At 44.5% G+C, this 14,846-nt stretch overlaps 1 protein-coding gene across 1 annotated transcript in view; it reads left to right on the top strand.

Annotated features, from left to right (window-relative positions):
- The window catches only part of nudcd1 (NudC domain containing 1), a 107,260-nt gene that overhangs the window by 80,434 nt on the left and 11,980 nt on the right, over positions 1-14,846 (top strand). The window contains exon 8 of the mRNA XM_078216902.1: positions 1,612-1,737. Within this exon, the coding sequence (XP_078073028.1) occupies positions 1,612-1,737 (126 nt within the window). The remainder of the gene's footprint in view (positions 1-1,611; positions 1,738-14,846) is intronic.

Below are 14,846 nucleotides of genomic sequence, written 5' to 3'. Positions count from 1 at the left end.
ATCCAGAGTTTAGGGCCTGACTTGACTCCTGAGTGAAACTACTCAGACTTTGGCTCCTAACACATCTCATTGAATTAAAGTTTCTTGACTCGAGCTACTTGCTAGCGAAAAAAACTTAAGTAACACTAATGCAAATAACGTGTAACCTTGGTGTCTGCAGGAACAAGGCTGCCTTATTTGCTTTCTGATTACTCTATGGAATCATTTGTGTGGCAGGAGCTAATGAAAAGCAAGAACAAACTATCATCTTGCCAGCGCACAATCTAGTTTGCCTCCACCACTCCTCAGCCTGTGACTCAATTTCTGAGCTGCCTGAACCTGAGTCAATATGTTATCAAAATCAGCTAATGTGTATTTAATCCCGTTTTAGCTAATATTGAGTAAAAGTTTCTGGTAAGATACTTCCAAAAGATTGTTTCTTGCTAGTTTAGCATCTAGAAACGGAAAATGACAAAGAGTAGTAAGCACACGTTTCAAAAGGGAAGACCAGGTTCACCCAGCCCTGAGGAATCCTTTGAAGTAACAGAAAAGGTGGATAAGGGTAATGTAGCGGACGTGACATATTTAGATTTTCAAAAGACCTTTAATAATGTGGCATAGTAAATTCATGACTGAGGTCGAATTTGGAGTCGAGGAACAATGAGTAGCAAGCTGGTTGCAAAGTTGAAAACTGAGAGTAAGGGTTAAAGGTGGATGGTGTGTCACAGTGTTCCTTAGGATCCGCGTTGGGGCAGCTACTGTTGCCCACTATTTATGTAAAAGATTTGGAATTGGAAGTACGGTTTCAAAATTTACTCACCCTGAGTCCTTCATTGTAATCTAATTCAATTCCGTTTATATTAAAATAATTTAATAAATTGTAAATGAATTTAATTAATAATTTGAGCAAAGTTATAGTTAGGGTATTTCTAAGGTGTGTTTTGGAATCTTATTCCAGTGTGAAAGAAATGAGGATTTCCCGGAATGGTACTGATCCATACACTTCTGGAAGATGCTAAGTTCAATCCCTGACCTGAGGAGCGCTAACTCATATAAGCCGGGGTGGTTTTGGGAAAAGTACGTAATAAAAACAAAAAACACTGGAAATAATTCAACAGGCCTGGCAGCATCTGTAGAGAGAGAGAAACAGCGTTAACGTTTAGAGTCATATGGACTCAAGACTGTTTCTCTCTCTGCAGATGCTGCCAGACCTGCTGAGTTTCTTCAGCACTTTCCATTTTTATTTTAGATTTCTAGCATCCCCAGTATTTTGCTTTATTTAGAAAAGGTGCAATTGGGCTGTATCTTCCTGGATTAGAGAGAGAAGCAGTAGGCTGTGTTCCCAGCACCTAATCACTGCCCAGTTACCCCTGCTTGGAATTCTAGTGCACGGACCTTTGTTGAGGATAAAGAAGGATTGTGATGCCTCCCATTGTTGAGGAGTCAGCTGATAATGCCTTTGTGGGTTCACACTCGAAGATGGGCTGCACTGCTTTCATTATGGTACCCAGTGTGAGGCATCACCATCAGGGGAGGGGGGAGAAAATAAAATAGGATGTGGTTAATGTTACTTCATAAAAGTGACTCCGATGTCTAGGTGCTTTGCATTGTTTGCTCTTCTGTTCTTTACAGAATGCAGACCCTGAGAAAGGCAAGCCACCCTGCAATGCGAGTGAGCTGGAAGAGTGTGATCGCTTCCCGGATGATACTGCCAGTTTAACTCGATTCGATGCCAACTCGTTGAAAGCTACCCATGTGGTAAGAAGCACTTTTTGCTTAAACAAAAGCGAGAATAACTGGGAACTATTGTAGCCACCTTGATTTCTTTGTTCACACTAATGACTGAATCAATTGCAGCAGCTGTTGCCTTGCTTACACGTACTTTACAAATAAACATCTGTTTCACAGGGCTGCCAATATTTTCGTCTTTGAAATTATCATTTATAAGTCATGTGTGAACCTCAAAATGAAACACAAACAGAACCCACATGATCAGAAATTTCCAAATAGAAGGAGGCTTTCAAAAGCTGTGCCAGTAATGCCTGTCTCTGCTCCCTGTCCCTGCTCCTTCTTTGAAAGGCTTTGCAATTCTCCTTCATGTCTTTACATAGATCCCTGCTCCAGAATGGGTGATGAAGACACAAAGAAATAGGTAGGATTTAGCAGGTGTTAGAATTGAGTTAGCCAACCAGTGTAGGATAGAATGCTGCAGCCCAGTCTTTATACGCGTAAAGCTTCTATTTACAGAGCACACATTAGCTTTTGTGCATCACCAATCCAACAACCACAATTTCAGCCTGTGCTTATATACGCACTCATGTACAGAATCATGGGATCATAAGAGCACACAAGGAGGCCATCAGGCCTGTCTAACCATGCCAGCGCTCTGCAAGAACAACTCTGCTAATCCTTCTTCCCTGCCCTCTAGGGGTAGCTCTGAAATTTGTTTCCTTTTCCTGTGCTTATCTAATTCCCCTTTGAAAGCAATGATTGGATCTGCCCCCACCACATTCTCAGGAAGTGTATTCCCGATTCTAACCATTCCCTGTGTAAAAATACATTTTTCCACATGTAACTTTTTTGCCAGTCGTTTTAATTTTGACACAAAAACGGAAAATGCTGGAAAATCTCAGCAGGTCTGACAGCATCTGTGGAGAGAGAATAGAGCCAATGCTTTGAGTCTGGATGACCCTTCATCAAAGCTGAAGACCAAGAAAATAGGACAAGATTTATACTGTTGGGGTGGGGGGAGTTGTGAGGAGGCGGATTGACAAAGATGTCCGAGACAAAAAGACAAAGGGAGTGTAAATGGTGATGACTATGGCTGAGAAGAGTGCTGATAGTGGCACATTGAGAGATGGCAGAACAAAGGTAAGTGGAGTGACAAAGGATAACCTGAGACATGTAGCAGATGGCCCTAGTGGGGTGGCGGAGGGAGTGTTGGTTGGGGCAACGAAGATGGAAAGCGAGAGTTTAAATGTTGTCCTCTGGTTTTTGACCACTCTGCCAATGGGAACAGTTTCTTCCTATTTTCTCTGTCCAGATCCCTCATGATTTGGGATTTTGGACCTTCTCTTAGGAGGACAGCAAGTGCAGTTTCTCCCATTTACCCAGTGCAAATAAAGTCCCGCATCCCTGAAACATTCCCATAATAAATGAAGACAGGTGAATCACCAATTAGTATCCACCACCTGAACACAATTAAACACCCAATTAAACTTCAATTAACAGCAGATTTTGTTTCAAACTGATGAAAAAATGTCAAGAATTCAACTCTTTTTCCTGAACTTCCCCGTCCCTGCTACCTGCCTCACTAATCGTTCCAAATGCTGTTTGAATTAAATAATTATTCCAGTGAACTAATCGATTTCCACATGGCCTCTTCACTCACTTTGCTTTGAAGTAATAGTCAGGGATTACTTTATCTGTTCTCCTTAATATTTTATATACTTTGATATCCTCCTTTATCCATCGCCTTCTGAGACAGTGAAGATTAAACTTCTCTAATCCCTCCATAGCTCATCCTCTTTATACTTGAGTTCATTCTTGTTGCTGTTTTGAGTAATTGATCAAATCCCCATCACTGCTGTTGCAGCTCTGTAGTCTCTCGGAATTCTGCTCCGTATGAGCATCTCTTTGTTCCTGTTTCCAGACACGCATTAACTCCCCATAACATACTCTGAGTCATTTTGCAGCTGAATCCAATCGATTAATCCCCCTGATATGCAACCTAATCACTGGGATGATTCTTCAAGTGAGCAAACTTTAGGAGCCAGACCGATATCCGGCGTGAAGCCTGTTCTATATCAAAAGTTGACCCTCAGCAGCACAGGACGAGGGCAGCGTCCAATGAGCAAGAAATCTGGGCAAGCTGATCGGCTTGAAGAAAAGACAATGGAAGACTTGCATTGCAGTCACCTTGGAACGTCCCAAAGTGCCTGACAACCAATTCAAGTCCTTTTGAAGTGTAGTCACCGTTGTAGTGCAGGAGTTCTTACAATGTGATAATAAATAGATTTGTCCAGTGATACTGATGGAAAACTAGTGTTCAGAAAACCAGGGGGAATTCTCCTGCTTTTCCCAGTGGCACTGGGATCTTTTACGTCCAGCTGAGAGAGCAGACCCCTGGCCTTGGTTTAATGTCACATCTGAAAGATGGTGTCTCTAGCAGCGCACCACTCCCTTGAAGGAACTCATCAGGCCAGTGCGATGCACACTCTACTCTGGTGAGTTAAAAAATGGCTATTAATATACATAGTAAGAAGTCTCACAATACCAGGTTAAAGTCCAACAGGTTTAATTGGTAGCAAAAGCCACTAGCTTTCGGAGCGCTGCTCCTTCGTCAGGTAAGCACTTACCTGACAAAGGAGCAGCGCTCCAAAAGCTAGTGGCTTTTGCTACCAAATACACCTGTTGGACTTTAACCTGGTATTGTGAGACTTCTTACTGTACCTACCCCAGTCCAATGCCGACATCTCCACATTATTAATCTACATAACAGGGTAGCAATCAGCATTTTAAATGCACCCACTGCCTGACTTGTGTCTGCCTGAGAACAATGCCGCAGTCTCTTGGGAATAAGGTGCTAAGTCGTTCTCTGCCATCTTCGAGCCGCCTTTTCTGTTTCTACCTAGTGGGAGACCTGAAATTCCAATAGCCCATCACCAATAGCTCTGAGTAATGTCTTGCAGCGAAGAGGTGTGTGTGATTTCGGTATAAATGAATCGAAAAAAGGTTGATTCATGTCATTTCATCACTGGACTTGGAGGGAAATTGTAGAACCTCTCAGAAGAAGCAGTGGAAAAATTACTGATCCCATTCCTGGTTCAAAGCAACCCGATAACAAATAATGGGCAAAACTTGATATGAATTGTGCCAACAATAGAGCAAAACAAATGCTGATAATCTAGCACATCATTGTCAAATGTTCCTCAGGGTGTGTGCCCTAGGCCCAACCATCTTCAGCTGCTTCATCAATGACCTTCCTTCCATCAGAAGGTCAGAAGTGGGGATGTTCGCCGATGATTGTACAATGTTCAGCACCATTCGCGACACCTCAGATACTGAAGCAGTTCATGTCCAAATGCAACAAGTCCTGGACAGGCTTGGAGTGGAAAGTAATATTCATGACACACAAATGCCAGGAATGACCATCTCCCAACAAGAGAGGATCTAACCATCTTCCCTTGACAATCAATCACATTACCCTCAATGACTCCCCCACTGTCAACATCCTGAGGGTTACCGTTGACCAGAAACTGAACTGGACTAGTCCCATAAGTACTGTAGCTACAAGAATACATCAGAGGCTAGGAATCCTGCGGTGACTAACTCACCTCCTGACTTCCCAAAGCCTGTCCCCAATCTACAAGGCACAAATCAGGAGTGTGATGGAATACTCTCCACTTGGCTGGATGGGCGCAGCTCCAACAACTCCCAAGAAGCTCGACACCATCCAGGAGAAAGCAGCCCTGCTTGATTGGCACCACATCCACAAACATTCCCTCCACCACCAATCCACAGTGGCAGCTGTGTGTCCAATCTACAAGATGCACTGCAGGAACTCACCAGGACTCCTTAGACAGCACCTTCCAAACCCATGACTGCCACCATCTAGGAAGGACAAGAGCAATAGATGCATAGGAACAACACCACCTGGAAATTCTCCTCCAAGTCACACAACATCTTGACTTGGAACTATATCGCTGTTCCTTCACTGTCACTAGGTCAAAAGCCTGAAGCGTCTTCCCTAACAGCACTGTGGGTGTAGCTACACCACAGGGACTGCAGCGGTTCACAAGCACAGCTCACCACCACCTAAAGACAATTAGAGATGGGGAATAAATGTTGGCCTAGCCAGTGACACCCACACCCCTTGAATGAATTTAAAATATATTTCTGTGAGAAGCATGGCCCATGTTTTAAAAGTACTGTGGTGGAACATATTGATAAATATTCCAGTTGCTAATTTTGAATTGCTAATGGAACATTTGCTTTACTACCTCATTGCAGTCAAAGTGATTTATTTTCATCTTCTGTTTATTTTGCCAGCTACTGAATCATAGAAGTTTACAACACATGAGAAGGCATTTCAGTCTTTGCCAGCTTTTTGCTGGCGCAGTTCAAAACTAATCCCACTGCTTCAAATTTTATCCAATTTTTTATTACCTCAAATGTTCCCTGTGTCAAAACATTCCATGTTCCAATAAGTTTGTAAGTGAAAAATATTAGACTGACCTCTCCACATAATCTGTGATTGGCTATTTTAAATTGAAGACTCAACCAAAAAGGGGGGTCTTTCCTTATTCATTTTGCCAAAACACTACATAATTTAAAAATCTTTATTAAACCTCCTCCTTACTTCATTGCAAATAGTCCCAGTATCTCAGGTCTCTTATTAACTATAGTTTTCCACCCCCGGCATTGTCATGATGATAGTGTGTCGTGCACCATGGTTTTAATGTTCATTCCACAATGGGTGCCCAATTCTGCGCATGCTACTAGAAATAAAATTTGCATAAGATTATTATTATTTTATTCTATTCTCTATAATCACGCTGTAAAACCTCAAATTCTGCTTATTTTATGGTTTTATCTACCTACACCCTCACTTTTGGGGAACTAGACACAAGGTTGAAATTCTCCCGTCTGGGACTGAGTCTCGTGGCAGCAACGAAGGACCATGGGAAACCATTGCCATATCCTCCGTCCTTGGCATAATTCGTAATGCATCCAGGGTTTCCACTATTTTCTGTGGCGGGGCAAACTTGATGGTGCGTGTCCGCACCGTCTTATCTGGGTGCAATATTTAAAAGGCGTCTGACATTACTGACCAGCCATTGAACATGGACTTTCAGGAAGATGCTGAGGCTGGAAGTTGGAAACTGAAGCTGGAAGATCACCTGATAGATGCTTCCCCCACCCACTGATGTGGTGTTCCAGGGCTGCTGATGGCCTCCATCCCAAGCTCCAGACACAGTCCCAGGCCTTCTTCAAGTGAATCCCCACTCTGTCCAGATGTGTTCTGGACCGGATGTATTTTCCAGCTCATCTCGGAGAATCGGGCCTGGGAGGAAGATTCTGGTTGGGCCTTCATCTGAATTCAATTAGCGGGATGTAAATCAGTTTCACGCCAGCCTTCAGTGGGATTCCCGATCCGCCAAAGCGGGCACCAATGGGAGATCTTAGGAATTACATGCTGGGATGAAAAACATTTTTGGGCCTCCTCCCACTGATGGTGCTGGCGGGATGATGGGAGAATTCTGTTCTTGGTGTCTGTTCATCAACTCCCTTCAGTGTCTTTACATTGACTCCTCACTCTCGCTCCTCACTCTCGCTCCTCACTCTCGCTCCTCACTCTCGCTCCTCACTCTCGCTCCTCACTCTCGCTCCTCACTCTCGCTCCTCACTCTCGCTCCTCTCTCTCGCTCCTCTCTCTCGCTCCTCTCTCGCTCCTCTCTCTCGCTCCTCTCTCTCGCTCCTCTCTCTCGCTCCTCTCTCTCGCTCCTCACTCTCGCTCCTCACTCTCGCTCCTCACTCTCGCTCCTCACTCTCGCTCCTCACTCTCGCTCCTCTCTCTCGCTCCTCACTCTCGCTCCTCACTCTCGCTCCTCACTCTCGCTCCTCACTCTCGCTCCTCACTCTCGCTCCTCACTCTCGCTCCTCACTCTCGCTCCTCACTCTCGCTCCTCACTCTCGCTCCTCACTCTCGCTCCTCACTCTCGCTCCTCACTCTCGCTCCTCACTCTCGCTCCTCACTCTCGCTCCTCACTCTCGCTCCTCTCTCTCGCTCCTCTCTCTCGCTCCTCACTCTCGCTCCTCTCTCTCGCTCCCAGAATGTCTAGCATTTCAATTATCTGTCTGTTTGTTAAACTGCATCCAGCTGAAATAGTTTACTCATTTTCTCCCCAATTGTATCAGCTGAAAATTTTAACGTTGTTTCTCCTTTTGCTGCCGTTGTCATGAGCAATGCTGCCACTGAGTGCACTTCCACATATTTAACAGAAACCCTTTTAGTTTGCATACTTTTCTTTGAAATGCAAAATACCTGAAACCATCCCCTTAAACCTGAGATGCCTATGGAAATCCTTTAGGAAAAGTTTGAATGTGGTTAGCACTGCTGCCTCACAGTGCCTGGGACCTGAGTTCAATTCCAGCCTTGGCTGACTGTCCGTGTGGAGTCTGCACGTTCTCCCCATGTCTGCGTGGGTTTCCTCCGGGTGCTCTGGTTTCCTCCCACAGTCCGAAAGTTGTGCTGATTGGGTGCGTTGACTATGGTAAATGCGCAGGGTTATGGAGTTAGGGTGGAGTGATGGGCCTTGGTAAGTTGCTCTTTGGTGCAGATTTGATGGGTCTGTACTGTACTGCACTGTACTGATTCTATGGATCTCCGGCAACCCTGGTTCCTGTTGAAAATAGTTGTAGTCTGCCGCGTCAACAACATCTAGATAGGGTCTGCTGCTGTGTTCCCCCACCCCATACAGGCAGCAAGGCAATCAGCACAAGTTTCAGCTAGATTGATCATATTACAAAGATGGGATTGTACTCAGCTAACAAGCGAGAGATTTCCCCATTCATGCTTGTTTTGAGATTTATTCAGAAGTTTGAATCAATTATATTTGCAGAAATCTTCTATGCACAGTTACTTTTTATTGCCTGATTTGACCTGGAGTATAAACAAAATAGATGTGGTAATAATTAACAGTTTTGTGATATAAATCTCAAACTGTTTTATGTAATTTGAGGACTGACAGAATCTTTTCTAAGCAAAGCTGAAGTTATTGGAATCCCCTCACTGTAGAATTAGGGAAGTGTGTTTATAATAATCAATATTGGGGGCGATTCTCCCATCCTGTCGCGCTGCTTTTTTAGCACTGTGCTGCCGGCCTCTCCAGTGGGAATAGGTCCCGTCCACTGGTTTCTGGAGTAATCCACACTAGTGCACTCTGCAGTGCAGAGTGAGAGATTCACTTTGAAACTCCCGCTGAAAAAAACAGCGTGATTTACTCCAGTTTTTACACCCCCATTGTGATTAAAAATTCTACATCGCCCCAAGCACATTCAAATATTTTGTTTAGTGGGAAAGCATATTTGAAATAAATTGAGCAGGAAATACTCGATCGACTGTTGGCACCGACACTTTAAGCAACTGCTTCAGTATTGCTGTTTTTAAGGTTGTTGAAATGGCTTCTCTTTCATGAAGTGACCCACATACAATGCATTGCACTGATGTGAAGGTGAGTTTGTACACAACATGCAGCTAACTGAAGTATGTCTGAGAATACCGTACCGCTGGCACGGTGGTTAGCACTGCTGCCTGACAGCGCCAGGGACCCAGGTTCAATTCCGGCCTTGGGTGACTGTCTGTGTGGAGTTTGCACATTCTCCCCGTGTCTGCGTGGGTTTCCTCCAGGTGCTCCGATTTCTTCCCACAGTCCAAAGATGTACGGGTTAGGTGGATTGGCCATGACAAATTGCCCCTCAGTGTCCAAAGATGTGTAGATTGGGGGGAATACTGGGGTAAATGCATGGGGTTCCAGGGATAGGGTCTGGGGGGGTGCTCTGTTGGAGAGTCAGTGCAGACTCAATGGGCCAAATGGCCTCCTTCTGCACTGTAGGGATTCTATGAACACCTGAAGATCTGTCAGTATGCAAGAAGTAATGAAGATTAAAAACTATAAACTTCATTTTGTTATTTTTGCCTTGAGATGTCAAATGGCAGTATTTGTCAACCTGTTCAGGTTGGCCTGGCATGGAGCAGATCTCAGCAGCTAATCAATATGTGCTTGCAGCAGCATTATATTATATAGAAGCTAATCACTTTGGCTGCCAGAGATGAAACTTTGTGTGATGGAGCTCAGTGAAGCCACATTCCATAGAAATATCACCATACAGAAATTGAAAAATGATTGCATCGTGCATATTAAGAATGCCTAATGGAAGCACAGAGGAAGAACTGATCCTAGAATATGCAGATTGGGTTGCGTATACATTGATGAAATGCAGTGATTCAGTTGTTAAACTAGATTCCTTGCTGGCCCATTAAGACTGTTCTACTTCAGTGAAGCACTTCTGGGTGTATAATATCAGAATGATGCAGCAGCTGAATTTCTGATGAATTAAAGAGGTTTATTTGAACACTTGTACCTTGTCAGGCACAAATCGGTTGTATAACTGATTCTGTAATTGTAATTTAGTTTATCAGAGTTTAAGGTGCCATTTAATTTGTTTCTTAATAACTTAAACTACTTAACTTAAAATTAACTAGTTATAAGGAGGAGCACTTTGAAATTCACGAGGAACCTAGTACAGGCATTTTCTTTTGAAGAACGTTTTTGTGTCCTGATAGAATTATTCTTTGCAATAGACAGGTTTTAGTAGCAGCTTTCACCCAAAAGCACGCAGCAGAATTTTATAGACCCCCCTCTCTGGCAGCATTTTCCAGTCCTCGTCACTGGCAGCATTTTCCAGTCCTCGTCACTGGCAGCATTTTCCAGTCCCCCTCACTGGCAGCATTTTCCAGTCCCCCTCACTGGCAGCATTTTCCAGTCCCCCTCGTTGGCAGCATTTTCCAGTCCTCCCTCATCGGCGGGATTTTCCGGTGCCCCCACACCGGCAGGATTTTCCGGTCCCTCTCTCTCTCACTGGCAGGATTTTCCAGTCCCCCTCACCGGCAGGATTTTCTGGTTTCCCCCGTCACCGGCAGGATTTTCTGGTTTCCCCCGTCATCGGCAGGATTTTCTGGTTTCCCTCCTCACCGGCAGGATTTTCCGGTTCCCCCTTTACCGGCAGGATTTTCCGGTTCCCACTTTACCGGCAGGATTTTCCGGTCCCTCCCACCCCACCGGCAGGATTTTCCGGTTCCCCCTTTACCGGCAGGATTTTCCGGTCCCTCCCACCCCACCGGTAGGATTTTCTGGTCCCTCCCCCCTCACCGGCAGGATTTTCTGGTCCCTCCCCCCTCACCGGCAGGATTTTCCGGTCCCTCCCCCCTCACCGGCAGGATTTTCCAGTCCCTCCCCCTCACCGGCAGGATTTTCCGGTCCCTCCCCCCTCACCGGCAGGATTTTCCGGTCCCTCCCCCCTCACCGGCAGGATTTTCCGGTCCCTCCCCCCTCACCGGCAGGATTTTCCGGTCCCTCCCCCCTCACCGGCAGGATTTTCCGGTCCCTCCCCCCTCACCGGCAGGATTTTCCGGTCCCTCCCCCCTCACCGGCAGGATTTTCCGGTCCCTCCCCCCTCACCGGCAGGATTTTCCGGTCCCTCCCCCCTCACCGGCAGGATTTTCCGGTCCCTCCCCCCTCACCGGCAGGATTTTCCGGTCCCTCCCCCCTCACCGGCAGGATTTTCCGGTCCCTCCCCCCTCACCGGCAGGATTTTCTGGTCCCTCCCACCTCACCGGCAGGATTTTCCGGTCCCTCCCCCCTGACCGGCAGGATTTTCCGGTCCCTCCCCCCTGACCAGCAGGATTTTCCGGTCCCTCCCCCCTCACCGGCAGTATTTTCCTGACCCTCCCACCTCACCGGCAGGATTTTCCGGTCCCTCCCCCCTGACCGGCAGGATTTTCCGGTTCCTCCCCCCTCACCGGCAGGATTTTCCGGTCCCTCCCCCCTGACCGGCAGGATTTTCCGGTTCCATCGAAGTCAATGGACATTTGAACGGCTCGCCGCAATATACGGCCCCACCCCAACCATGGCGGGGCTGAATAATTCCACCCATTAAATAACATTTACCTATAAGTTTTGATAAAGCACACACCACACCTTCAGTATGAACACTGCCCCTTGCACTTTCACATCTGGTTTGAATAACAGGATCTGTTCATTTTATGCCGATTTGTTCATGATCCTGAATTACTGTAAACCGCAAAACTGCAAACATCTCGGGCAGCATTACCCAGTTAAATCTGATAACCTATTGCAAACTGAGCCTGTCGGAACTATCAATGAAGTAATTTGTCAAATTACTCATTATTTTCAAACATGCTTTTTTCTTTCCAGTTCAGCCAGTGTATAAAATTAGAAGTAGCATTTGGCGCTGCCCCTTCACACGTGATGAGTCCTCGTGAAGGCTTTGATATTTGTACCTGGTCAGTATAGGAGATGAACCCTCGTTTATGTTCCACTAACACACACAGCCAGTCTGAGGTAGTCAGGTTTAGCTGTTCACATGTCCCTTGTTGCTTCTGTTCAATAGTAACTTACAAAAGAGAATTGGATATAAAAAGGGCTAGGTGGAACTAATTGGATAGCTCTTTCAAAGAGCGAGCACAGACATGATGGGCTGAATGGTAGCCCCCTGTGCTCTATGTTTCTGCAAATGCACATTTCTTTATATCCTATTTTTATGGATGCTCTTAGCCCCTGAAAGACCACACATACAATGCTAATGAATGAAAGAATTATCCCAGTGATTGTTACTGAGACAATCTCTTACAATATTGATGATTTGTGATCATTCAGAACTTTGCATATTGCATTAAATCCATACTTTTCTGAAAAATGACCATACTTTATCTGTTTCACATTCTCAGACAAGTTGGATTGATATTTCTTGTACCAGTGTGTTAATAAACCTGTCACGTTAATACTCATCTGGTTTTCCCCTTCTAGAAGCACCCATATGTCTTACTTTAAAAATATATAGTGTGCCAACTATTGCTGGAAAGCAGAATGAAATTTAAGTCATATTGCTCCGAGGGCAATTTATAATTTAATCTGCGAAAGATAGATAATGGACTTAACTCTGAGAAGAATTGTGCCTGCGTGGAATTCGCTTTTTCTAATAGCACATGAAGTATAATATTCTGAGGCTGTTCTGCATCCATCGGATTTTCCATCCACATAGCTGAATTAAGCAGATTCTAAAAGGTTAGAGATATCTAGTTACTGATGTTAGTCCCGGCTTCTATCTCCCATGTCTCACGCTGTGAAATCGCAGCTCAGAAACCATTAGTGAGCACCTGTTTGAAATGAAAGGCTTTCCTCAACGATTCCAGCTTCTTTTTAAATTGTCCTTTTTTTCTAAAGCTGTAGTTTGTTCGTTAAAAGTCAGTTCCTAGTAAAAATAAAGTTTATTCATTATGGTTCTTTTTTTGTGATGCACAGAGCTGATCTTTCTCTAAACCCTATCTGTAACTGTAACACTATATTCTGCATCCTCTCCTCCTCTATGAACGGTATGCTTTGTCTGTATAGCGCGTAAGAAACAATACTTTTCACTGTATCCCAATACATGTGACAATAATAAAACAAATCAAACCAAATTAAAAAGCTTGCCCTGAGTATTGGAAGAATTTGGGGCTGTTTCTCCATATTGAAGTTGTTGAATAAGTACAAGTTCTTGCCTTGCATCCACCTGCCATGAACTATTCCCTGTAACTCTTAGTGGGTGTGCCAGATGCACGGCAATGATTCCTTGAGATTTTCTTTATTGTGTACAGCTTGTTTAATGTATGGTACATTTTAAATTTATTTTACGTGGTGGCATATGTGTGGTATCTTATAGGGGACAGCTTGTGAGTGACCTCTGCAGTACCTTCATAGTTGCACGTGTGCGCATCTTAGAGGGATCAGTTGTGAATATTTCTTTTTATTCTCTGCATGCCCTGGGTCTGAACTTTCTCTCTATGGTTAAGTTTTATCTTGACCCTTTAGTTTAACTTGCCTAGCCCCTTTTACCCAGCAAAGTGCCCAATACCCCCAGCCTCGTGAGACAGATAAAAGTTCCACCAGAGAATGTTATACAGCGAGAGAAAAAAGACATCTAAACTTTGGGTAAAGCACAAATAAAGAACTCACCAACCAAGAATCGAAACAATGTCATGTTCTATGCTTTGTCTATTAAGCCAGGTCTTTTGTTTAATGTATAATACATTGTGTCTTAAATTTGGGGAAAAAGTGTCAGTCTGGAGATGAAGATGTTTCATAGTGCCCCAGATTGAAATATTAGTGTGTACTATTTAAGACACTTCTGCTTTCTGTTCTTTATATTTAATTTTTTCAATTTCCCTTTGCTAGTTACGTCAGTTATCTCTAATGATCCTAAAATCTGTCCTATCCTTAACGTTAAGTGATAAATGAAGTTTTGATGATACAAAGTCTATGAATTCTTCATTAATGTGTTACTGAATGGGAAGAGTTTTCTACCAAATTACTTATTTCATAACCTAGTTCCTTATACAATGCTTATCAATTATACCTCCCATCGATAATCCTTCCCTCAGTCACGTGGGGCTAGTAGATAATGAGGCTTGTCTTGATAGAAGCTTTAAGCAGGACCTGATTGATAACATTTGGTGCTGTCGTAGAGACTTTAGAAGAAAAGGAAGGTACAGATTAGCTTGATGTATGGCGCCAGTTGTAGTTCAGTTGGTAGCATGCTCGCATCTCAGTTAGAAGGTTGCAGGTTCAAGTCCCACTCCAGAAACTTGAGCATGAAGTCCAGGGTGACACTCTCACTAAAATACTGAGGGAGTGCTGCACTGTCAGAGGTGCTATCTTGAGTGACACATTTCCTGTCCTCTACACTTCCTGCTTCGTAGTTTGGTGCTGATAATAAGTAGCAGCCTGTTTGATTGGCACCCCATCCACCACAATAAACATTCACTTCCTCTGCCACTGATGCATAGTGGCAGTCGTGTGTACTATCTACCAGATACATTGCAGCAACTCACCAAAGCTTCTTCAACAGCACCTTCCAAACCTGCGACCTCTATCATCCAGAAGCAGATGCAAGGGAACACCACCGCCTGGAAGTTCCCCTCCATGTCTCTTAACATCCTGACTTGGAACGTTCACTGTTGCTGGGTCAAAATCCTAGAACTCCCTCACAGCACTGTGGGTATACCTACACTACGTGGACTGCAG

Source organism: Mustelus asterias, chromosome 7 (assembly GCF_964213995.1).
Source record: "Mustelus asterias chromosome 7, sMusAst1.hap1.1, whole genome shotgun sequence".
Lineage (NCBI taxonomy): Eukaryota > Metazoa > Chordata > Chondrichthyes > Carcharhiniformes > Triakidae > Mustelus > Mustelus asterias.
The sequence above is the reverse complement of the archived record's forward strand: the minus strand, read 5'-3'. Positions and strand labels throughout refer to the sequence as shown.